This window comes from Saccoglossus kowalevskii, chromosome 6, assembly GCF_978046115.1.
Source record: "Saccoglossus kowalevskii chromosome 6, keSacKowa6.1, whole genome shotgun sequence".
Lineage (NCBI taxonomy): Eukaryota > Metazoa > Hemichordata > Enteropneusta > Harrimaniidae > Saccoglossus > Saccoglossus kowalevskii.
Window position 1 is genome coordinate 23674224 of NC_140646.1, and position 27280 is coordinate 23701503.

Genomic DNA, 27280 nt, shown 5'->3' on the forward strand with positions numbered 1-27280 from the left:
GGCACAGCAATAAATTGATGCAAGCACATACATGTAGTTTTATTTTTAAAATTTTCATTGAATTTTTTTTTTAATTATGAAAATTGATTTTTCCTTGAGCTGTGATAAAATTGTTGATGATGTACATGATGGTTAACCCGAAACATGACTGTTTTTTTTTTTGTTCCTAGCAAATGGTTCCTGAATACCTTTTTTCGATGCCTATTGTATGATAAATAACACAGCACCACTGCAGTTCAAAAGACGCATAAATGCTGAGCTTTTTGTCACAGATGTTTCAGCACCAGCTATTTTCAGGTGGGCGTTTCAGCCACAAGTGTTTTTTTTATTCGTATTAGTGTAGTAAATTTCTGCCATGAAAGTCTTTTTTTTTATGTTACATAAAGTATATTTATATTTATTTACGTATATATCACAAATTTCATTTTTCAGGTGAAATGTTTTGACCGAAATGTCTACCAAGAAAAAGACACACTGTCACTTTCACAAAAACAGAATGTGTCCTCGCAAACACAATTAAATCATCAAATCAAAAATTCAGTAGCATATGTTAAATTTGCTCGACATACAAGTCAAATTGGACTGAACTTCACGCATATTCTTCCTCTATGATACAATTATTTTAATTCAAGCTAAACAGTTGCAAGTATCAGTTTGTAGTCGATTATTTTTTGAAAAAGATTATGAAACAGATGAAACTAAAGAAAGATTCAGCAACTAACTAACCAGCAACTAACCAATTATAGAGACACCATAGTGCATGTGAAAAATAAACCATTGCGAATTAAGTAACATAGCTAGGTAAGCCCATTTCCATGATCTCCTTAAGTTAGCGTAAATTTAGCCATAAATAGTAATTACTCATTACATTTTCCAGTCCCAGGGAATACACATTTCCCCATCTTCTGAAACTGAATAGAATTTTGATATTTTGAGTTTGAGTCCTTGTAAGCTGATGCCCGCCTCGTAGGGATGGTCAAGAAGTCTCTGACAACACATCATTATTTCTTCGGGAGTCACTGCATTGTCTTTTGTCAGTGAATCAAGTTCAAGATCATTCTGACAATGCCTCATTATATCTTCCATTAATTTACTATACCTACAAATAAAAAAAATATTTTCTTAATTCATTTTATTTATTTTTGTTTATTATTACAGTTTTACAGCTGTTCCAGGAGCCGGAAATGCAATATCAGATACAAGTCAATAAAATTACAAACAACAAGTCATGCATAGTTGGAACCTAAACATGTCAGAAGTATGGATTCAGAAGCTGATGCTTGATTATGATTTTTTAACATTAAAATGACTGACATTCAGTCATCTTGTATCTAATCGTCGAATGAGTACTTGTCCATATTGGGAGATATTGCTCCGGAAGAGCATCAATTAAAACAAAATGGCCACGGTCTGCCATTTTGAATTGAATAGTTAATTAAACCAATATATCTGTATATCTATGACATGATGTATAATGAATATATAAAATTTGAACATAATCAGTTAAAGCATGTTGGAACCGCATTCACTAAAACAAAATGGCCGCCCGTCAACCATTTTGAATCCAATCTGAAAAAAAATTAAGTGCATCAGGAACCCATAATGTCTAATGATGTATAATCACTCAAAGCATGTCAGAGATATGGCACTAGAACCGCATTCACTAAAACAAAATGGCCGCTAGCCTGCCATTTTGAATCTGATCTGAAAAACAAAATTATTTGCATCAAGGTGCTATAAAGTCCAATGTATGTACCAAGTTTGAACAAAATCCATCTGTAAACAGCCGAGATCCGGTTTCCTGAATGCCAGAAAAAATTTGATGATTTTTCAGCACAAAAATGGCCACCAATCAACCATCTTGAATCAGATTGTGAAACAAACTGATGTGCATACGTATCATATTATGCATGATGTATGTGTGAAGTTTGATTTAATCAGTCCAGGCATGTCTAAGATACAGGTCCAGACAACACACGCATGCACGCACGTACGTACGTACGTACGTACGGATGCACGCACAGAGGTTAATCATCCATATAAGTTCCAGTTTTCGAACTGCGACCGAACAAGCCAGGCACAGTTCCTGTGTAAATGCATTTATTATTCACTGGGTTTTAATTTTCGCTGATACATGTGAAATAAAAATAAAATTATTTCCTTTGCAAATTTGTGAAATTAAAACACAGGAAATAAGCTCAAAACATCAAAATAGTGAAATTAAATGTCAGTGAAAATCAATGGGTCCACAGTATTTCAGACCTTCAGTGAGTTCGAAAATGATATTACACATGTGTGATATCTGGTTCCAGATTGTAGTGCATTTTAAAAACCCTAGTGCCACCAGCAGGTTGTTAATTGGATGATAAACTTGACTGCGACATGACTGAGATTCTTACCTGAGATATTCCTGTTTTCGATACTTAGTTTCGTCTTGTTTATCAAGTATATACTCCAGCAACAAGACAGGTGGGTAGGTAGCTGGTACAAGAAACTGACCGGTTGATAGAAGTCTTACATCACCTGCATCACTAAGATAAATCATACATACGTTATGAGAGAAGACAAAACATTGCAGTGGCTGTATCAGCTGATATGTATTGCACAGATAAATAAATGTGGTATCAGTGCAGTATACTAAATAAAGGACGACTCACTGGCCATTATTACATGTATTAGAGGTTTTTATGACATCATTGTACATTATCACACTATTATTTCACAAGTAAATTTATTTTTAAGAAAAATCCCCAAATTTAACTAAATTTGTTCAATTGTGATGGTGGTGATTTATAACAATAATAATGAACCCTTGCAGCGTTATTCGATTCAGGGAAGGGTTGAGATGCGATAATGTGTTTGGCTTTGTCTGACATATTATCTTGCCATAGACGCTTCCCATCATCCAATATGGCGCTGTGGAGGTTCATTACTGTTTAATTAACAGGGCAGGGATGGTGATGTGCACAATTTAAGCAAACAACCCGTCCAAGCCCTGTTATCATGCTATAATAGGCAGTGTGGAGTCCATTATTTCAATTATATTACCCCAAAATGTTGAAAGATTGAATATACGTGATGCAGAAGCAGAAGCAGGCCATTCACGAGCATATGACATGCAAAAACCATGAAATGGAATAACCAGGATTTTTTTAAACACAAATGAATCATGGAGGTTTTGTTTTTTAAATGGTCCATACAATTATTGTACTGGATATGGCAAACTCAGTCTTGTTTGTATGTTCATGCAATGACCACAAGCACTGCCCAGTTATTGTCTGATAACAGGGCTACATGTGGTACCGATCCACCAATGAGAACCTGGCATTTCAATAATGGGCAGTGTTCGATATTATAATTTGTACATTGTAATAATGATCGTAAACGTCGTAGTTGTGGTCAGCATGTTGTAAATGCATGAAGCCATGTATGTTATGATATTGACCAAAACAGTAAAATTTTAAAGATTCAGAAAGCAGTTGATTTGTCCACCGTCCCTCAACACCGGTTGAGGGATGGTGACTTGTCATATGCACAGCACTGAGTTACGGTTAAGTCACATAAATGCAAAAAGTCTATTATATTGTAAGTATTGTCATTTGCCTATGAACAATTTAATACAAGTGAAAGAATAACGTAAAGATGTCAATTTTCATTGAAGAACCAACCAAATTCCCGTAAGGTTACTTTCTGTGGTTAATGTGATGGGTTTAAATCCCTGCCCTTTATCTCATTATCCAGACATTGCCCCTAGACTACTAGTAATGTTGCAGTCCTAACTAAGGTACAAGGTCTGGTCTATACAAAAACAGTGTAGGTTTTCAAAATATGTGAGATTTGCAATAGCGTTTGACAAAATATGCGAGTTGATGCAATGCGGTTTACAAGTTATGTGAGCATTACTACAGCGAATCACAATCTGCATATGTATACAACCATAGCAGTTTACAATCTGCATATGAATATAACTGTAGCAGTTTACAATCTGCATATCAATACAACTGTCGCAGTTTACAATCTGCATGTGAACACAACCATAGAAGTTTACAATCTGCATACAAATACAACTGTAGCAGTTTACAATCTGCATATGAATATAACTGTAGCAGTTTACAATCTGCATATCAATACAACTGTCGCAGTTTACAATCTGCATGTGAACACAACCATAGAAGTTTACAATCTGCATACAAATACAACTGTAGCAGTTTACAATCTGCATTATGAATACAACTGTAGCACTTTACAATCTGCATATGAATACAACTGTAGCATTTTACAATCTGCATATGAATACAACTGTAGCACTTTACAATCTGCATATGAATACAACTGTAGCAGTTTACAATCTGCATATGAATACAACTGTAGCAGTTTACAATCTGCATATGAATACAACTGTAGCAGTTTACAATCTGCATATGAATACAACCATAGTAGTTTACAATCTGCATATGAATACAACCATAGTAGTTTACAATCTGCATATGAATACAACCATAGTGGTTTACAATCTGCATATGAATACAACCATAGTAGTTTACAATCTGCATATGAATACAACTGTAGCAGTTTACAATCTGCATATGAATACAACCATAGTAGTTTACAATCTGCATATGAATACAACTGTAGCAGTTTACAATCTGCATACGAACCAGTTTCATGATACATGACATACTTACTTTTCCACAAGTATTTCACAGTCTCGCAAAGCTCCTTGCTTTGGTCGGTCAGGTCCTTCACTCACATCACCATAATATGACCCGCTGTACTCCGAAATATACATGTGGTTTTTCATCCGATAATAATTAACAACAGAACGTAACATTCGAGACAACAGATTATGATATGCCTCTGCCAGCAATATGCGTATATTCTCGCGTCGAATTATCTGAATGTCTCCAAGTTGTGTGGAGAGCGCCCTCTCTAGTACAGGAAGTTCATCTAACACTGCTTCATATTTGTCCACTGATCCAAGTAACTACACCAGGGGAAAGACATAGATAAAATGTTGCTATAGTTATTATTTTTTATATAAACTAGCATCCATAGTAAACCAATGCGATGGAGTATGCCTGCATTGGTACATAGACCTTAAAATGTATTTTAAGGTCTATTATTGGTCGAACTATTTTGAAAGTGATTCAGTGGACCTATTGATACCTCCAAATGCTTAAAGCAAGAAGGTTGTTACCTGCGCACACGCAGAAATTGAGTTCCAAACGATGATAACAACACATGCTAAAAATGCAAAGGCTCAAGGGTAGAAACTTGTTTGTAAACAATGACACGCTACGGCCATCTGACGTATGCGCAGGTGACGACTCCCCCCGCTTTAGAACTCAATCACAAACAAATCAAAATTCTCATTTGCGAAAAACAGATAATACTTTTCGACAATTCGGAGGATATCGCAAAGCATGATCATGTATCACCCAACACATAGCAAAGGTCAATGCGGCCATGTACTGCATACTTTGTACATCTTTTCAATAAAACCACTAGAACTGAGCAGGATGGAAAAATTATGGAAACTTGTTATGAATTTTGTTTTCAAACATGTCTGCTACCTCAGAAATATTGTGTAATTATTGCATATTTGGAATTTACATTTCCTAAAAAAGATAGGAAGCCGGTACCCTGTACAATATTGAAAAATTATGGCACACAATAATTCATGAAGATACGTTGACAGACAATGTTAAAGGCTAAAACACAATATAAATCTGATAATACAACTTTAATTACAAGAATGATTAATGAAAATTAAGTTTCATAATCTGTGAGAAAGTGTCAGAAAATAATTATGAAACTTTATGTCCAGTGAGGTTGAGATTCCGAAAATATGTCTTGTTTTTTTATTCACTTTATTAAGCTACCAGGGTCTGCTCTATTCACTTACCATAAGCCAATGATGTGGGACATCCATGTTGCTTAACACAATACTACCATTTCTGTCAATACCTGTATTGCTACTGAATACGACAGAGCGACCTGAAATTTGATAAATATCGCACCAATATTCCATAACTATAGTGCTCTAGATATGCATGTTCTCAGTACATCTCCCAGAAACCATAAAATATGTGAGAGAATAAGATATTTTCAAAAAAACAAAATGGCTGCCACTTGGCCATTTTTGCTCTGAACATGAATTACAATGTAAATATGTTCTCTCCAACATTGTCTTGCTGTTACTAATTTCGTGAATAAAACGTCAAGGAAACAATGACATACATACACCTTTGAACATAGGGAAACATAAAGGCAGACGATTGAACAACCTGATATTGATCAAACATTTTTGTAAACACATACTTATGATAACCACAATGCATCACTGTGTAAATATCAGAGTTACACCTTCATGTATGATCAAGTTTAGTGAGCACTGAATCTAATCATTGAAGTCCTCTTTCCAGCCTTAACCTTTTCACTACCCGTGTCCTCTTTCCACAAAATAGACCCGTTTATAGTCTGCACATTTCTTCAGAAGATTGAGACAAAAATAGCCAAATGTTTTGAGTAAAAACTGGAAATTGACTCAAATTTTGTCTGTTGGCTCCAAAATTAGAGTTCATTTCCAGAAACATTGAAGAATATAATAGAAAAAGTGCAAAAAAAAAATATGGGCGGGAAAGTCTAAGTGTTAAATTAGAATACTTACCTCTCAGGACATTCAATTCTGCTGCATGTTGTTCAGTTAATCTACACAAACTGTTGAGACACGCCCTGTATGCTGATAACCCCCATCCACTGTGCCAACTTATATTTCGTATTCCATATTGCTTACATAGAAATTCACGAACTTCTTTGATCTCTCTTTCAAGGGGTTTATTATCTTCTAATTTCTGACGTGCTTTGCTTATATTCGTCTGCATCCAGTATCTAGAAATGGACACTACACTAGTCAGTCGTGCTGGTTATACCCAATATACACACACACAACAATGGCAAGGATTTCAGTCAGCTGTTTTCTGTAAAAGTGATTAAGCCTTTCTCTGTCATAAATGTCCTGTCTCAACTTTATAACTTTTTTGAGCAAAAAAAGACATTGCCCAAATCTTTTTCTTTCTTTTTAATCCTAGTCATTGACAGCAGATGATGACAGATTCTTGATATGCTAGCTTTGTCTTAAAAAGTTAAAGGGGAGTGGTCATTGTGTGCTCGATATGGACCCATCGCATGTAAAACGCATTGTTTGTGTACACAAAATTCAGATACACGCTTCACAATCTTTAACACTGATGTCATTTCATTGATCATCAATTAATTCTCAATGTATAACAATGTAACAGTATTCAGTAAAGAAGTAAAAACTAACTCACTGAATAACAAGTCATTGAAAATGACAGTCGCCATTAAATTTTTGAAAGTTCTCTTTGTGCTCGTCATATTAAAGCGGAGGGGTTGTTGTGAGCGTGTCCTTGAAACTTGAGTTCCAAGTGGTGTATACAACAAATTGTTTATTTACATCAAAACACGTATTCCGTGTAGTAGTAATATGGCCAAAAATAAAAACAGCCGTTATTCGGCCATCTTTGATCTGATTATGAAACACACTGATATGTATGATGTATGTGCCAAATACGAATGAAAATGGTACATAAATTGTGGAAATATAGTAGTAAGGCCAAAAAGTCAGATGGCTGTCAATCGGCCATCCTTGACCAGATTTTGAAACAAATTGTCATGGACATGCATCCTAATATGTATAAAGTACATGTATGTGCCAAATTTGAATGAAAACTGACAGAGCACATCCAGGATACCGATCCAATTGCTAAATAAATCGTCATGGACATGTATCCTAACATGTAAAATCTATGTACCAAGTTTGAATGACAACTGACAAAGCATGTCCAAAATACAAAAAAAACACAAGATGGCTGCCAGTCGGCCATTTTGAATCGAATCGCTAAACCACTGCTTGTGCTTATGTCCCACATAAGGTACTAGGCACATGCAAAGAATGAACGGAATCAGTCCACAGGATTCTGAAATATGACTCTGGACAGACTGACGCACGGATGGACGAACACACGAACGGATGGACGGACAGACTCAAGAACTCACGGACGATCGGGGACATGTATCCTAACATGTATGATCTATGTACTAAATTTGAATGAAAACTGACCAAGCCAGTCGGCCATTTTGAATCGAATCTCCAAACCACTGCATATGCATATGTCCCACATAAAGTACTAGGCACATGCAAAGAATGAACGGACGGACGCACAGACGGACAAAGGCCGAATTATAAGTCCTGGTTTTCAGACTTCGTCCAAACAGGGACTAAAAAAAAAAATTTTTATACCTTAAAGTCTGAGGTTTAGGTTTTGCTTGTTGATAAATCCTGTCACTGGAGGGTGCCGTTTTGCCGGTATATGTATAGTACGTAGGATCCCATCTTATCGGCCTCGGAAATGATCCACCCCTTCTCTTGACGGGTATCGACTCTAGCCGATCCGTTGAAATCATACATGACTTTAGGATATGTTTGACGGTTGAACGCACATTGTGAGATTTCACAGTAAATGTGACTGGGTGTAAATGGTTGATGGCTAAGAGGAGAAAACAAAAAACAGTATACTATCCTAGTAGTTATGATTAGCACATTGCATAGAAACTGTTCATAACAGTTTCCTGTTGAAGGGGCCTTTCAGGTGAACAAAAAAAAAAAAAGTCTCTCATTTTTACTGCATTCTCAGAGATGGACTGGAACAGGAAGTCAGTAGAAGACAAGAAATTTGTGTGTTATTTTGGGGGAGAGTTGGTTCATGTGGGAGAAAACAGAGGTGTTAAAAATTCATTGTCTATTTTTGTTTGTGATTGGCCCTGGCAATGTTTGGGGGATCGTTACGTAGCTCCATTTTTGAGAATAAGAAACTGTTTAAAGGTGAGAAACACTTTTTATTTTCAACTGAAATCAGTGTGTTCAATTATGATGTTGTCTGTTTAGCCTTGGGCTGGTAGCTAATTTTCAAAATTTCCGAGATACTACTAATAAAATTATAATAACATTGATTTGCCATGAAAAAAATTTCTCACATAAAACTGTGAGGGCGCCAGACTTATTAAAAGAGTCTATCAAAAGTGAACCACACTGTGAGTGAACTAAGTTTTGGAATCTAATGATAATGAGTCAGTGACGTTGACAATCTCAAAATTTCAAATCAAAGTGCAGATAAAATGTGTAATATTGAAAAAATGGAATTCACATGTGTTACAATATAACATACCCGCTGTATGTAAGGATTCCTTGGCAGTGTTGTGTCTAAGATAAAAGGTCAGAGTCAGCGGTTCAGGATATGTTTCTCCCTGAAGAGAGTCTAGATATGAATTCAGCTGTTTCAAGGATGTTTCATTCACATTCTGTAAAATAGAAACTTTCTATTTGTCAATGTTGTGTTCACACAAAATACAAAAACCATTTGATATTCTTTGCCAGTTACTACCGGTATCAGATTAGTGTTTTCCTGGATGAGAATGCTAGAAAATGAACTAACACACTACATACAATTAAATGGTCACACGTAAATGCTGCATGATCCATAAAACCAACAAATAGTATAGCATCATTGAATTTCCTTTGAATTCCATGATTGCTATATCAGAGGAGCAGCAACCATTTCAACATACGGTAATAACCACTATGCTTGGATTTGTTGGAAACAAGAGAATAAATTAACATCTCCGAGAGAAGAGAACATTGACTGATATGATGCTATGATAACAGTAAACAAGCAGCCTGTCGGCTGAGATAGATCCGCTGTTAGCAATGCACATTTCAATTAAAGAACAGAAGATATCATTAGAAAAAGAAGAATATGTATAGTATCAAAGCAATCAGACTTGCTGTTTTCAACAAAAATTTGAAAATATCATTTTCCCCCAAAAAATATTCATTAAAATTAGATATTTGAAGATATTATCACGAAATGAACAAATCTGAGAGGTCCACATGTAGTATCTATATATGTAATATCAAAGCAATCAGACTTGAGGTTTTTAACAAGAAGTCGAATATATCACTTTCCACCAAATGTTACAAAAATATTCACCAAAATTAGCGAATTGAAGATATCATCACAAAATCTGACAAACATCAAGTCTGAGAGAAGTCTACCCAAGGTATACCAAGTATCAAAGCATTCAGGCTTGTAGTTTTCAAGAAGAAATCGAAAAAGTAAAAAGTTGACATGGACGATGACGGACAATCACTCATATGATCAGCTCCGCTCGACAAAGTCAACAGCAGAGCTAATAATGAGAACACTAGCCACCACGACCGACAAACAACAACTTTCTGTTGGGCTTACTCATCAATTATAAGGAGGAATATGAAATAAGCTATGAAAACTACACATCAAATAAAAGATGTCACAATTTTACATCCTGCATTTAAGGCTCAGAAAACAAAAAGTTTTTGGTCAATTTGTATTCCACATGAAAATTTAATTTCCGACAAAAAAACAAAAACAAAGCTGTGAAAAAGACATTCTTAACTGATATGCATAACAATCTGAAAGACAACTATTTTTTGCTAGGCCTAATTTGATTTCAATCAATTTCAATCAAAAAATCACATTTTGTGATTATTTCAAATTTATCATGGTACAGATCACTGTGGTGCTGTCATACATTGTATATGATTTTCTTCTAAGATTATCCAACTTACTCTCTCCTTGGGGTATTGTCCAAACAAATCAGGATGCACAGCAAAATAAAAAGGCCTCAGAATAGTGGACGCCTCCGATGTAGTCAGATTTCTTGTTGAAATTTGATTCAGAATAAAAATTTTATTGCACACAAATCTGTTGAGAAAAAATAATATAATTATTTTATTATTATTATTATTATTATTAATACATTAAATATGAAGTGTACTGTAAACCATTTTAATTTCGCAACTGACAAATTTTTCGTGAATCTTGTTTCAAACACCAAAACAGCAATATTGCTAGCTGACTTGCTGACTGATTAGCTATGCACATCTATAGAGAATTACATGATCAGATCAAGTTGAATCAAACATGGTTACCGGTACTAGAAGAACCCTGAGACAAATGAACCTCAACAAGAGACAGGGGTTTTTCTAGAAACAAACTTTAAGAGGGAGCACACCTTTGTTACCATTGGTAACACTATATTTGTTATAACTGATCATGATCTACTGACTGTTCCAGGTTCGGTAAGAGAGCACAAACCGGGGGTATGAGGGAGCTGCTCCCTGTCTGGAAGAACCCCCGGGGGATATCATAGCAAAACTCAGACATTTGAATATATAAAATAGAAGATCATTATGCGATTACTATTCAATTTTTAATTATTTTACCAAAAGTATAAATTGCTATATGATAAATTTTTAAGTTATCCAAGCAAAATGTATGGACTGACACAGTTGTCTGAAATGTCAAGACACAATCACTGCTGTGTCTAGTGCGTTAACACGCAGGCATTTAAGCTGAACAACACACCCTCATAAACATGGATTGTCAGTTCTAATCACGTAATGATCTTGAGACACGTGCGTAACAAAACAGTCATCAAATTAGCTGACAATGTTGCTGTTTTGGTGTTTAGAACAATAAGGAAATGACAGAAACATTACCAAAAGTGAACTCACAGTAAAGTATTATTCATTAAAAGTTGATATTCCAATTAAGATAGTTCAAAATGGCATCAAACTTGTCATCATATGCTGATCAACGTCAACATTTAGGATTACCTATGGATTTGGAATGGGGGGCTGGAGGAACATACATTGTATATTCATATTTTATTCAAAAGTCCAGGGTAGTAATTTTTTTCTAATTTTTTTTCATATCATACAACAATATGAAATATGTTTTTCTGACAGTCAGCTGACATATGTGAGGAGTTTAGGGTTCTTTCTACATCGCGTACCAAACATGCCAGTGTTTTTTTCTCTCTTCAGCATTTTATTTTTACAAACATTTTTCAGGAACACCTAAAGTGTCAGATCATGTGAGTTATTAATGATTTACTACAATCATGCACATCAGGTGACCAGGTGCTCCACTACTGTAAATGATATAAACAAACAAACACAATTTGTTGGTATTCAACAGTAAGGCCAGACTTTTACTATCCCTTGTTTCGCGAACCCGTCGAATGAACAGGAGGCGAAAATGAAATGAAAATCAAATTTTATTTCAGCGTAATTTCTCGCGCCCGCCGACTTGTAAGTGCAAAAAATGGCTAAAAATTATTATTTTTATCTTCATTTTTTTCCCGCTCGCCGCATAACAAACCCAAGTTGCATTTTCGTGGGAGTATCATGATCAAAGTATCGAAGTCTTGCGCAGATGAGAAACAAGGTTATTACATGGAATAAAATGTTATTTCATTTCTTCTCTCCGATCAATGATCTCAATTACAATTCTTTGAGAATCACACAAATCTAATGGGAAAAAAGAATTAATTTTATTTATTTTTCGCCCTCCTCAAAAAAATTGCCTTATAAAAACTCAAGAAACAAAGAATAAAAAAGTCTGGTCTAACAAGACAAAACACGGCAACAATAATACTTGCTCGTGCTTGAGCAAAAACGTGAGTTACATGCGTATGTCATGGGAAGTACGCAGGGCTAGTTTATGAAACCAATTACAGCTCCCTGAGACGAACTGGCGTAAATCTTTTTTACGAAACTTACGGCAAATCAAGATTGCTAAACAATACAGTAATATAACGTATTTACAAACAAATCATGCCATAACATAACAGCCATAGAAATATGAAAGTTATGGAAGTTAAATTAAATCACGTCATGGACAAATCTGACAGAGCTCCACGTGAGCTAAGAACGTGATCGTTATCTGTGTCAGCGGGGTCACACGTGAAATTGTTATATGCGTCGGCAGGGTCACCCGTCAAAATATAAAAAAGTGTTTACCTCCTAAACAGTATCGTCATATCCACGAATGTAAGGGACAAAATAAACTGAAAATGAAATCAAACCATTGAAAAGCATCATTTAACAATCCGATTGCGTTGTAATCAACGTAGGCCGTATCCGACTACGGGGAAATGACAATAGCGCAGCAATACTGGAGAACAACTCGTAACCCCATTCTCACGTCGGCCATCTTTGGGATACCCCTGTGACGTCAAGTCACGCTGTGGTGAAGACTGCGACAGCAAATTCCGCGAGATATTACGAGACTGCGGTGACTTAAAAATAATAATAATTACGGAATTTAGAAAAAATAAAATTAAATTTTTCCAATTCTCCCCTTATAATATTTCAATGTTGTCTGTTTTTGTTTTTGTTAATTATAAGGTACTTTAAAATAATTAATTTTCGATGAATAGACTTTGTGGATGTTTTGTATGGAATTTATTTTCACTGATTTTTGACAAGTTGAATGTTAAATATAGGAAAAAAGGTATATTCACTGGATTTTATTTTCACTGAATCATTCCTTCAGCGAAAATTAATTCTAAACGAAAATAAAGTATTTTACAGTACTGTAGAATACTTTATTTGCGCTTGGAATTTATTTTCGCTATTTTCGCTGAAGGGATGATTCCGTGAAAATAAAATCCAGCGAATATACTTTTTTTCCTATATTTCACATTGAACTCATGAAAAATCAGTACAATGAGAATGAAAAATAAGATGATTTTTTGGTCACTATATATATCTGCTGCAAAATCAATTTTATTTTGAATTCAAATTTTTTTTTATAGCTGAATGTCAAAATGCTGAACTTTGAGAGGGCAGTATTACGTTAACATATCCTATAACACATCATTAAAATTGACCATCATCAAATGTGGACAGCACATTAATATACGTGGAAATACCTCCTAAATGTTTTCGCATTTATCAAATCCCTATGGTATTTGACACTACAATGTTATGACCTTTGTTTGTCCTACTTTTAGTTCAATTTCATGAATAATACAGGGTCTAGTGGTGAACGGAAAATGGTCTATTTAAAGCGGGAGGGTCGTCACCTGCACACGTGTAGGATTTGAGTCCCAAGTGATAACACACGCTAAAAACGCAAAGGTTCATGGGTAGATGCTTGTTTGTAAACAATGACAATGGCCATCAGACGTATGCGCAGGTGACGACTCCTTCGCTTTAAGGTCTCATAATTAACATACCTTATAGTTAGCAATGTGGACAAGTACCACAAATAAAAGTGAATGAACACACATACACATATATACAAAAATATTTTATTTCACTCCAAATGAAGCCCATGGCATGCATTATCACTAACCAATTAGATGAATTCTAGCCAAGTTTGTATGAAATAGGTCCATACACGCTGTAGAAATACCAATTGATATGTTTACTTTGATGTCTTGTCTTTGTATTGACTTTGAATTGGGGAAAACGGGAGAAAACATTTTCAATTAGATAGTAATTAACCCACCAGGAATGATGTCAATTCCATGTTTGAAGGAAATCGAGCCAGACTATCATGTTCAAATATTGATTTTTTGATCAAATGTCAACAAATTCAACTAAAGTTGTCTTTGTAGCACCTTTAAAAAAAAAATCAGTCAATGCATCTGAAGGACACTTGAAAATGAAACATGATTGCAAATCCCAAAATAAACTGATGTCAGCTGGGGGTTTTTCAGGCATACCATTTTTTAAACTTGTTATGAACATCAAACATGGTGGATCACCGATGCACAAGTTCAAGGGTTGATTTTTGGATGAAAATTGCCACCAGTTAAACAAAACTCAACAAAATGAAAAATGTGTTTAGCTTATGTATATCATTATATCTGGTCTTAGCATCAACATTGAACAAAATTGTTCAAGGCAAGTCACAGACTGAATGTTGCTGGACAGATGCACGGATGGAACCCAAAACACTAATTTCATGTTTTGGACTGATGGTTACCTTATATTTGCTTTATTAGTAAGGCACATGGTAAATTTGTGGCTGTGTGCCTCTAAAAAAAACAAATACAGAAATTCAATATATGGGTATAACAGACAAGCTACAAAACACTGAGATAAAGAACTCATTCAATATACCGGTATATCACAAAACTATCTTTCTTAATATTTCATATCAAATATACAGTTCACTATAATGCATAGATTTACATTGTCAATGTTCACAGATAAAATGACAGTTACAATTAACTGGTAATTAATTTTAAGTTGAAAACTAGCACAAGAAAAAAAGCAGAACAATATGCTCAAAAATAAAAATAAAAATAAAGTATTAGAGAAAAGTAAAGTGAATTTGTGCAAAAAACAATTAATAAACATTGAAAAAAGTGTTAAAATTAAAATGAAAACTATAAAAATAACAATACATAAGGCATATTTTCCAAAATTTACAAAAGACAAATTACTTCTTTAACCAACTATAAATGTCTCTGGGATTTTGCTCTATCTACCAACAAAACTGTTAAAAATTTGACTAAATGACTGGATGCAAACAAATAATAAATAATATTTTTAAAAAAGATGGCTGAATAAACAACTTGTGATATGGATACCACAGAGGGCGCCATGCAATACCTGTTTGTTACCTGTGGTTCACTTAGAAAGAAAAAAAATTGTTTTACTGCTTGCCTGTAATTTAATATTTTGGCCAGACATTTATAATAAGTCAATTTCATCTAATTACTATGGTATGCAAAATTAGTTGTATATTATTTTTATCTACACAAAATTGAGCAAACATTGACCAAGGTCCATTAATTTTTCATTTAAAAACAATTTGAAAATCACTTGCATTGAACATAAAACAAATGAAAATTACATTTAAAAAAAATGATATGCAAAATTATCAGGGGAGATACTTAAACGATTAATTATGTAAATGCATTATTAATATGCATTTTAGAACTTATATCAAAAAGTTTCAAAAAAGAACCCATTCACCACATATGGAGACAGATGCAAGTTACACTACGTATTCAGTCAGTCTATTGCTTGGTGTGGAAATACAACTCTGCGATTCTTCCTCCGAAGTTTCAAAAATATGGTCCATATTACCATGGTAACACCACTGATTAAATAGATAGTGATCACTGTGTTCTCCTTAGGAACAAAGCACTTATTGAAGGAAATTTCGTCAGCAGAAATGGTTACCTAGAAACAATGAGAGAAAACAGAAACAGTGGATAAAAGAAAAAAAAAATACCAATAATCTTTTGAAATTTATATGAATTCATACTCACCAACACAAAACTGGGATTATTTCGGTTTCTCCAACTAAATGATGGTACAGTTATTTCCGGTGTTCCATCGTCATGTTCAATGTAACATCCATGATGTATATGCCCACTTAGTATAAATCTTGGTCTAATCAACCGAAATAACTGTAACGGAGAAATAAAACATAGCGTAATTATTACAACCTTGTCCATTGAGAAGCTAGATTAAATAACAAATTAATGATGCATTATCTTTTCTTTGCATGGCAAAAGTGAGTACAAAAATCCTGAAAAATGCAATAATATATTATCTAATCATTTTGTGTGTAAAATACAAGCGAAAATAGTCATCATAATTACCGGTACATAAAAAAATTGTTAATATTCGGAATGTATTATGTACAATTTCCGTGTTTGATTACGACGATCATCTCACTTATTTATATTTATGCAATCAAACCTTTCCAAGGGTTGAACAATTTGTATTTGTCGGGAGGGATCAGGAGGAGTGACACTGGTACCGCCCTGGAATCAACAAAAAATAACCAAAGCCAGGATGTTATCCCCTTGGACGCCAAACAGAGACTCCAGTCATTACATGAATGGACAACAAGAGCATTTTAACAATGACACAACAAAATAAGCGTAAAAAAGAAAACGAATCAAAGTATACCATAATGTATTATGCAATAAATCTAGACCATAGTAAATAATACTACATGTACTGTAATCATCTCATTAATATAACTTAAATTGTATAACAAGCAGCCTGTCACCTGAGATGGCTCCACTGTTAGCAATGCACATTCCAATTAAAGAACAGAAGATATCATTTATTGTTATTTGAGAGAGAGGTCCACATGTAGTACCTATATATGTAATATCAAAGCAACTGGACTTGCGGTTTTTAACAAGAAGTCAAAAATATCACTTTTTACCAAAAATATTCACCAAAATTAGAGAATTGAAGATATCATCATGAAATGAACAAATCTAAGACAGGTCTACCCAAGGTACATATACAACAAGGATCAAAGCATTTAGGCTTGTAGTTTTCAAAAAGAAGTTAAAAAAGTAAAACATTGACACGGACGACGGCAGAACAATCGCTCATATGATAAGCTCCAAAACAAAGTTGACAGCGAAGCTAAAAATTCCTAAAAAAAAATAGGTCAGTAATTTATCTATTTAAAGCAAAATTTGGCGAGGAAAATACGAGCCAATGCATTCCTCAATTGTACTGTATTAATTTCAAGAAACTTATAGTGTGTTCCTTAATGAATACTACATATACTGTATTAATTTCAAGAAACTCATAGTGTGTTCCTTAATGAATACTACATATACTGTATTAATTTCAAGAAACTTATAGTGTGTGCCTTAATGAATACTACATATACTGTATTAATTTCAAGAAACTTATAGTGTGTTCCTTAATGAATACTACATATACTGTATTAATTTCAAGAAACTTATAGTGTGTTCCTTAATGAATACTACATATACTGTATTAATTTCAATGTAAATATAGCATGAATTGTAAAAAAATTAAGAATGGCTGCTGTATACGCACGCTAGATAATACTTGCAATTCACCATGCCGACAAAATGATAGTGAAGCAACATAAGTGTTTACTACACTTGACAGATGAATGTCCACTTAAAAAAAAACCTAAATATATTTACAATAAAATTTCAATTATACCAACTCAGTTTTCTAAGCTAAAAATATATAATACAGTTTAAATTACAGATAAAAAAAATTATGGATTAATTGCTAATGATACCTTTATATTAGTTTGGAAATTTCGATAATGGCCAAATAATACTGGTTTGAATATTTCTTAAATTTACTCCATTCCATATTGTGTGAAAATTTAAATTTGAGATTTATTTATTCTTAAACAGAGCATTCATAAGATGATGTTCACGCACAGAATACATACATACATACATACATACAATAAAACTCAACAAGTCATTGTCAATGACACGTCCCCGTTCCGTTCATATTTGAGTGACATATACATTCAAAGCAGATCATGACCGAAATGCACCTGCATATGTACAACACATTGTGCTAAATCTGAACAAAATCCATCCATGCATGACTGAGATCCGGTTCTGGAATTGTGAAAATACGTGATTTTGATGCATTTTCGGCCTTAAAATGGCCATCATTCCGCTATTGTTAAGCAGATCATGAAACAAAGGCACATATCTATTTGTGACATGATGTACCATGTGTGTGTGAAGTTTGAACTTGATCAATCCAGACATGTTTTGGATACGGATCCAGAACTGAATTCTTTAACAAAATGGCCGCCAGTCAGCCATTTTGAACTTGATCCGAAAAAAAAAAAGACGTGCATCAAGGTCCTATTATGTTTAATGTATGTACCAAATTTGAACAAAATCCATCCATGCATAACTGAGATACGGGTCCGGAATGGTGAAAATGTGCGATTTCAATGCATTTTCGGCCTTAAAGCGGCCGCCATTTGGCTATCGTTAATGAGATCATGAAACAAATGCACATACATATTTGTGACATGATGTACCTTGTGTGTGTGAAGTTTGAACTCGATCAATCCAAGCATGTCTCGGATACGGATCCAGAACTGAATTCTTTAAAACAAAATGGCCGCCAGTCGGCTATTTCGAACTTGATCCGAAAAAAAAAATGACGTGCATCAAGGTCCTATTATGTTTAATGTATGTACCAAATTTGAATGAAATCCGTCCATGCATAACTGAGATCCGGGTCCGGAATGGTGAAAATGTGCGATTTCAATGCATTTTCGGCCTTAAAGCGGCCGCCATTTGGCTATCGTTAATGAGATCATGAAACAAATGCACATACATATTTGTGACATGATGTACCTTGTGTGTGTGAAGTTTGAACTTGATCAATCCAGACATGTCTCGGATACGGATCCAGAACTGAATTCTTTAAAACAAAATGGCCGCCAGTCGGCTATTTCGAACTTGATCCGAAAAAAAAAATGACGTGCATCAAGGTCCTATTATGTTTAATGTATGTACCAAATTTGAATGAAATCCGTCCATACATAACTGAGATCCGGGTCCGGAATGGTGAAAATGTGCGATTTCAATGCATTTTCGGCCTTACAGCGGCCGCCATTTGGCTATCGTTAATGAGATCATGAAACAAATGCACATACATATTTGTGACATGATGTACCTTGTGTGTGTGAAGTTTGAACTTGATCAATCCAGACATGTCTCGGATACGGATCCAGAACTGAATTCTTTAAAACAAAATGGCCGCCAGTCGGCTATTTCGAACTTGATCCGAAAAAAAAAATGACGTGCATCAAGGTCCTATTATGTTTAATGTATGTACCAAATTTGAATGAAATCCGTCCATACATAACTGAGATCCGGGTCCGGAATGGTGAAAATGTGCGATTTCAATGCATTTTCGACCTTACAGCGGCCGCCATTTGGCTATCGTTAATGAGATCATGAAACAAATGCACATACATATTTGTGACATGATGTACCTTGTGTGTGTGAAGTTTGAACTCGATCAATCCAAGCATGTCTCCGATACGGATCCAGAACTGAATTCTTTAAAACAAAATGGCCGCTAGTCGGCCATTTCGAACCCGATCCAAAAAAAAAAATGACGTGCATTAAGGTCCTATTATGTTTAATGTATGTACCAAATTTGAACAAAATCCGTCCATGCATAACTGAGATCCGGGTCCGGAATGGTGAAAATGTGCGGTTTTGATGCATTTTCGGCCTTAAAATGGCCGCTATTCGGCTATCGTTAATCAGATCCTGAAAAAATGCATGTGCATATGTCCCATATAATGTGTGATGTATGAGTGAAGTTTGAACTTAATCGGTCCATGCATGTTCGAGATACAGGTGATCACGGACGCACGGACGGACGGACGCACACAGGGCAAAACATAAGTCCCCGTTTTCGGACTGCGTCCGAACGGGGACTAATAAAAATCTATGGCAACAATTTAAAATCAATATAACAAGTAAATAATATGAGGTTATAACAAGGATACCGCAAAGTATGCAAGAAGACAGTACAGCAGAGTATAGACCAATGCCATGTTTTTGTTTTGTTTTGTTTTTTTACATCTTTTCCTCCCATAGATACATCATGAGAAACACCCGAAAAGTAGTTTTGTTGAATCTCACATGATGTTTTGATGCAACTAGGATGCTATGCTCATTGTTTGTTCTTATTTTTTGTTTGATTTAACCCATAATGATCGGGAAATGGTCTATTCATGAAAGGCCGGGTAAAAGTGGAAACACTAATAAATAAGCCATTATGTTCCTGGTAAACAGAAGTTTTGAAAAAGTGTTTTTAAATCAAAATCAGGGTAGGCATTCAAAAGTTAAATAGTTTTAAGTGCACTTTCACCTAAAATGCATGATTTTAACCCAAAATCCACACCACTTAATATGGTATCATAGTACATTATTGTAAACCATAAAACTCAAAAGTTTAAATAAAACTCTTTCAAATGATATATAACTTGATGTGTACAAATTATATTTTACTCGTGTAATTACAGTAATTAGAGCCAATTAGAAATATAGTCTCTCAACCTGCATCTCTACCTTAAGCTAGTTTATATCTTGCAGGCATTTCAAACTACATGCTGTGATGTCATTTCATCCTCACTTGCTGTATCTGATTATAAATATATTCATCGTAAAGAAATTAAGTGTGAGTAGACCTACACTAATACAAGCAAATCAAATAGTTTGGATTTTGATTTATGTGTCGAATAAAATGTTCATATTAACCAGGTCTGCCACAGTCCAATTCCTGCCTGGTCCATTGTTGGTAATCTCACAAACTTAGGCATATCTAATCCAGGTCATATTGGGCAGTGAAATTCACTCATGCATGACATCAACTTAAACAAATTACCTGTTGACTAGATGCTTTGGATAATACTTCCCACTTCTCTCGATGTCTGATTACTTTTTCTTGGGGTGGGGCAGCGTCCTCTCCTTCACACATAGCATCTGAGTCCCGGAACATTGGAAAATGCTGATTAAAAAACAAATAGCATACAATAGATTGGAAAGACCTCCCAAGTGTTGAGCACATTGGAGGCATGAAAGTAGATATAAGCAGAGGTACATTACTTGGGGTTTACAACTACAGTGACATGATACCAAGATCCCGTTTCAGTCTCGCTCTCGCATAAGCGTTCCAAGTCAGAAAAATTCGAATGGGCATGCCCAAGGTAACTAGGATGTTTGGATGTCCAGGTGGATCAAAATAGCTGTTCACGATATGACGGATTACGATAACTATATTTTCTGTACATTTTCGATTTATTCCATTTTTTCACTATGAATGTGGTAATACATGTGTTATTGTTTTATTACAAACCGCCTATGTCATGTCAGAAAGTCGTAGCATCAGTCTCGCTATCTACGAGATGAGACTTGAATTGGATCTTGGCATGATGTGACCATACAGTACTATGCGCGTTGCAAACCCCAAGTAATGTACCTCTGATATAAGTGATATTTAAAATTAATTGAAAAGTTTAGCCTGTGAAACAAGATCAGCTGCTGGCTATTTATATAGTTCCGCTCATTGAAATACACAATGTGAATACAGTCAGATCCACAATAATGAATTTGATAATACATTTATACAAACAGAAAATAGCTATGTCTAGCTATAATATAAGACAAGACATAAATGTTATCGTATATGTGTAAAAGCTGCAATTTGTCTGATTGTGCTAATTAAGTAATTAATATATATGTATTTCGACCAGCAGTTTGTGGAATATACTCCCAGAGCACCCATATGTACTAAGTTGAATGAATTATGAGATCTCTGTTAAACAGTTAAAATAAGTGACTAATTTATGCAAATTAGGCCTAGCTGTAATATGATGGTGATCTTGCTGTAATATGATGGTGACCTACCTGTAGCAAAATGGGAGCACTATGAGCAATTCTGGTGTAGAGGTCACAGGTTGCATGGTGGTTGTTGTAGAAATGGCTGTCTCGTGAGCAGTTCAACCTTTGTGATATTTCATGAAGTTCTTCTTGAGCTTTTTTACACATGAAACACTGGTCACCGTGCATTGACATACTATTCACCAATACAAAGCTATCGGTATAATATAATTGAAATAAACTGTTATGGTACTGCTACCTACACAAATTCAGTATTATTAATTATGCCCAGAAAGAAGTAATAAAAAATATTTCAGGTTAATTCGTTGTCTAGTTGAAACAGGTGCATGTTTTTTTTTTAATCTTATTATCAAATTTGTCAACAAAAATTTGTTTTTGTTGTTGTTGTTGTTAAGATGAAGCTGTGATTTGTCATTTTTAATGAAGTGCACAACGATTAGGAAATGTGAATAATTTTATTCTGAGACTTCTAAAAAGGTCAATTGTCAATTCCTACAAACATTACATGCACTTGAAAAAAATGGTTTAATAGCATATAGTATTAACCACCTCTTCCTTTACTAAACTGGCTCCTCACTTAACCAATATTTCTTTAGCCAAATTTATATCCATATTATGAAAAATATACATGCTAGTCAAACAAGTTAAAAAATATTAAGATAACAAATGTTTGAGTTAATGAACTCGCAAGAACTGACAAAAATATTACCCTGGTAAAGCTACATTTTTACTTTATTGTGAACAATTTATGTGAAATCAAGATTCTACACTGTTTGATAACATATGATGGTGAGCTAGATGTTGTCTATGATCGTGAGGCTTTGACAAATCTGTGAGTGATAGATTAGTGAATTGGTCTGAAGGGTTGTTGACGAGCATTACCTATGGGTCAGACCGTGCATGCATGCATGTTCTCATGATAAGACAGCCAATCAGTGATGACACAGAAATCTGAGTCGACTACATAGTTACTGTACAGGCTGTACCAGGCCATTCTAGAAATGGTACCCAAAATGGTTGGATTCCAGGTTTTAAGTGGATGAAAAAGACTGAATAACAAATATTAATATACATCTGTCACTGTAACGCCACAAGTTACAGCGTGCTGTAATTTTGCGGTATTTTCGGTATACAGGGTATTTTCATCCTACCATATAAGAAAATGCAAATTCCAAATAATGGAATGATTAAGCACGTAAGCGTCCTCTAATAATAAAAACAAACATGGCTGCCACCAGGTTTTGACCGGACTCCATACAAAGAATCTGCTGATTCTGTTCTAAACCTTTTTCAAAACTCCTGCTGTACTGTCTTCGTGCATACTCATATTATGAAACTCCAAAAACAACAACATAATTTTTGCTTCATATACCTTTCCCTGTAAAAATTCATCGCATTACCTTATGTTTTTAATGGTCACAACTTTGACAGATGGCACATCAAATGCTTTCTCAAATCTGTCCAACAAATGACTATTTATCCTGAAAAATAATAAAAAATAACAATCTAAATATTATGTTTACTTTGATTACAATCACAGTAAATGTCTTCACCGACATTCACATTTTCTATTTCTGTACATTTTGATTTGGTGAAATGTTTTGCTATCCAAAACTTGGCTGCCACATATTTTTTACATAAACACTGGTCGTGAAACATTACGAGTTATAATTCTAAGTCATCCCATTAAAAAAAGATGTTTTCACAATTACCAAAACTGGAAAAAAAAAACAGCAAATAAATTTGAATGAATAAAAGGAAATATATTAAAAAAAAACATAAACTAAATTGTATTTTGGAAAAAAAAACCTAACTAGAATCTCATTTTAATCAGAATGAATTCTAAGCTACTGAAAATATTAAACCTTAGTTCAAAAAAAGATTGTGTCTGGTCTTTAGATTTGTTATTTCTGTTTGGGCAGAAAAAAAATCGAAAAAGACGCACACTGACAAGAACCATCAACTGCTATTATAATTTATACCACTTTTGTTCATGTGATCTATGTTGTGTTAACTCCTGTAGATTTTGTAATCGCCACAGTTTTTTTTCATATGCAGATTAGTTACAGCTACAGTTTCGGTTTGTGCACATGTAGATTAGCAATTCATACACTTATTAGAGTCAAACTTTTCTGAAATTAGAGCTTGGCTCAGTGTCAAGGTTTGGAATTTTAGAAGTAACTGATAGTTCTTTCTCAACTATCGAAGAAGTTGGCCATTACTTTTGTATTGATAGCCAATACCTACAACCTCTACTCTGTGAGGGTTTTGATTGGGATACACAATAATAATTTATTCCAGATCTGTAAATCTAAGATTGTCACTAATTAACAGTAGCTGAATGATGTCATCTTACCCATAATGAAACCCAATGTCATGGTTACCAACGACAACATGCAGCTGTGCATCTTCCGAATGTCTAAACATCCACTTGAATCGCCCAACCGAATCATGAAATTCCTAGCAATTGAATACAATGACATACACCGGTAAATAACAATTACAATTATCAACACTTCATAGCCTTTACAAAGATGTAACCTTGGTTACAAAATCAAATATGTATGAATAATTAATAGAGAAACAATTCAATTATTATGCTACGCAATTTCCCATGACTAGGAAAAAGTGCTGTAGAATACTATATTTTCGCTTGGAATTTATTTTCGCTATTTTCGCTGAAGGGATGATTCTGTGAAAATAAAATCCAGTGAATATACTTTTTTTCCTATATTTCACATTAATCTCATAAAAAATTAGTGAAAATAATTTCCAAGCAAAACACCCAAAAAGCCTTTTCAGCGAAAATAAAGTATTCCACAGTAATTCGGTTAAGGTGCCAAAATTCAGCAAATCAAAATGGCCATCAGAGAGAGACATACATGCACAAAATAATACAAAAATCCCTGTTACCATGGAAACATATTTTTTTAATTGCAAATATATCTAAATTGAATATATCTCAAAAGTAACAGTACTAAAAATGTCAGTATAATTGACTGAAAAGAAATGCAGGTGAAAAAGTCTATTTGCTACTACTAGTACACGATTTAATGTATTATGTCATCATATGTAAAGGTTGAAATAAATTGGCCATGGCATCTCTGAGAAATGGTTGCAGAACACTCATGTATTAGGACCAAACTATTTTTAGCCAAATGAAAATGTCATTGACAAGTAATGTGCATTTATACATATCTCGTAAAGAGACTGCTGATCACAGACAGATGTACCCATCTACCGTCAGAGGTGTTGATGAGAATCATCATTATAGCATAGTCAATTAAAGAAACTTATATTAATATTTATGTTTTGTATACCAACCAATCTGTTGACATATATGTTTTACTGGAGAAATGCATTAATTCCGGCAATTTTGTTCAAATATGTTGAAAAAAAAAACAAGAGAGAATTAAGACAAGTAGTTTGAATATACACGTACCTGATCTGAAGCCCATTTCCCTTCATCTAACAAATCACCAAGTACAAAGATTGCCTCTGGTTGAAATATAGTATTAGCTGTCTGGAATGATCTCTCCATCTGCCATTCTCTGGAATGAAAAATATCTAAATTTATAATGGAATTCAATCTGACTAAAATCTTATGTAAGTATAGAGGGGGGCAAGGGTTATTTTCGTTCAACGTAATTGCAATATTTTTTGTTCGTACAAAGTAAATTGAAAAAATAAATTCGGTAATTCTGTAATCACAGGCTAGACGTACAACGTAATCAATCAAAAAATGTTTTCGTACACTGTAAAAATGTGTCATTTTTTTGGTACGTACAAGAATTTTCTAGGTTTTCTTTTTTAATTTGCCATAAAATGTAAAATAACCTTTATTTTCTCTGTAAACTGTAAAAACGTCTTTTTTTTCTTGTAAATTGTAGAAATCCTATTTTATTTCCTGTAAAACTGTACCAGCTACCCCCCTTGCCCCTCCCTTCAATCAGTATAGAATACAGTTTTATTGTTAAATAAAAAAATTGGGGTATATTATGACCAACATCAGATTTTAACCAAATTCAATTATATTGTAGTTGGTCAACAGTGGAACTGTCCCTGTGATTGTAGGATTATGTCACCATTATTACTAGTATTTTTAGGGTGAATCAGATTGCAATGCTAACAATTAGATGTACCAGGTACCGGTAGTAGATTTATACATTTTTTGTACTCTCACAGGACCAGAAAATATCGTGCAAAAATGTGTTTGCTGCAGCTATTCAACATGTTTAATCTGGATAAAAGTCCTTTGTTTCATCTGGCAAAAACGTTCAAAGTTTTGAACAAAATCCGGGTGCGATATGCTTCAGATCGGTGTAAAGAAGATGCCGACCTGCAGTGTCAATGTGGTCCAATTGTGCCACTGAACTTTAGAAAATGTTAAACCGATTTGTTCATACATGTAGAACCCGGTACCAGTATTCTCAGCGCAACAAATGCATTTTCTTTATAAAAATTTCACAATTCAAATTGAATCAAGAGGTTTCTATTTATCATATTTTTTGGGTGTTAGATGTAAAATGTTGCATGTGGCATAGACTGACTCTGGACCCTCAACTACGCCACCAACAGCAGAAATCAGTAGAGGCTTGGCGAATACGTTGCACACTGAGCTCTCTGATTGGCTGGTTTGATTCAACTGCCATTGAAATTTATAAATACATGTATTTATAGAAATTAAGAGAATACCTTTGTTGCGCTGAGAGTACTGTATTTCTTCGTAAATTACACACTTGTTATATCTGATTATACTAGTGTCCCTCGCAATTGGGACAGTAATATCAATTCAGTTACAGTCTGCTACATACCTTCGCAACTTGTCAAACCAATTCCCCTCTCTGGATCCCAGTAAGTGTGGATCGGAAAAAAAGAGAGCTTTCAACTGTTGATCATCCGGTGTTGAAGTTTTTTCTAACTTTGGCCAGGAGCATTTCAAAAAGATGGAATAATATATCAGATACTCACAGAATACAAATGTAAATGTAGTTAACACAGTCAGATTAGTGAGGTGTTTTAGGCTGATAAACATAAATAAAGATGTCTACAAAAACAAACCGTCAGTCGATCAGCTGCAGCGAAAATACGCCAGCTCTCGGTAAAACTTGCGTGTCGAATATAAGTACGCGTGCTGATATTATACTTTAAACTTTAA

The 27280-nt window shown here is 34.4% G+C and overlaps 2 protein-coding genes across 2 annotated transcripts; both read right to left on the minus strand.

The window, feature by feature from the left end:
* Window positions 1–642: 642 nt before the first annotated feature.
* LOC100376723 (T-cell activation inhibitor, mitochondrial-like) lies at window positions 643–13129 on the minus strand. The gene is made up of 9 exons (XM_002735058.4): window positions 12926–13129; window positions 10688–10823; window positions 9249–9381; window positions 8324–8570; window positions 6671–6891; window positions 5906–5997; window positions 4686–4984; window positions 2400–2531; window positions 643–1099 (listed from the first exon to the last, which is right to left on the minus strand). The coding sequence occupies exons 1-9, from the start codon at window positions 12943–12945 to the stop codon at window positions 865–867; spliced, it is 1515 nt and encodes a 504-aa protein (XP_002735104.2). The 5' UTR covers window positions 12946–13129; the 3' UTR covers window positions 643–864.
* A 1075-nt stretch (window positions 13130–14204) lies between these two features.
* LOC100376874 (metallophosphoesterase 1-like) lies at window positions 14205–27254 on the minus strand. Its single transcript, XM_002735059.4, has 8 exons — window positions 26937–27254; window positions 25565–25673; window positions 24479–24582; window positions 23523–23603; window positions 22129–22315; window positions 21107–21229; window positions 16198–16338; window positions 14205–16108 (listed from the first exon to the last, which is right to left on the minus strand). Exons 1-8 carry the CDS (start codon window positions 27155–27157, stop codon window positions 15938–15940), a joined length of 1137 nt encoding a protein of 378 aa, XP_002735105.1. The 5' UTR covers window positions 27158–27254; the 3' UTR covers window positions 14205–15937.
* Window positions 27255–27280: the final 26 nt, after the last annotated feature.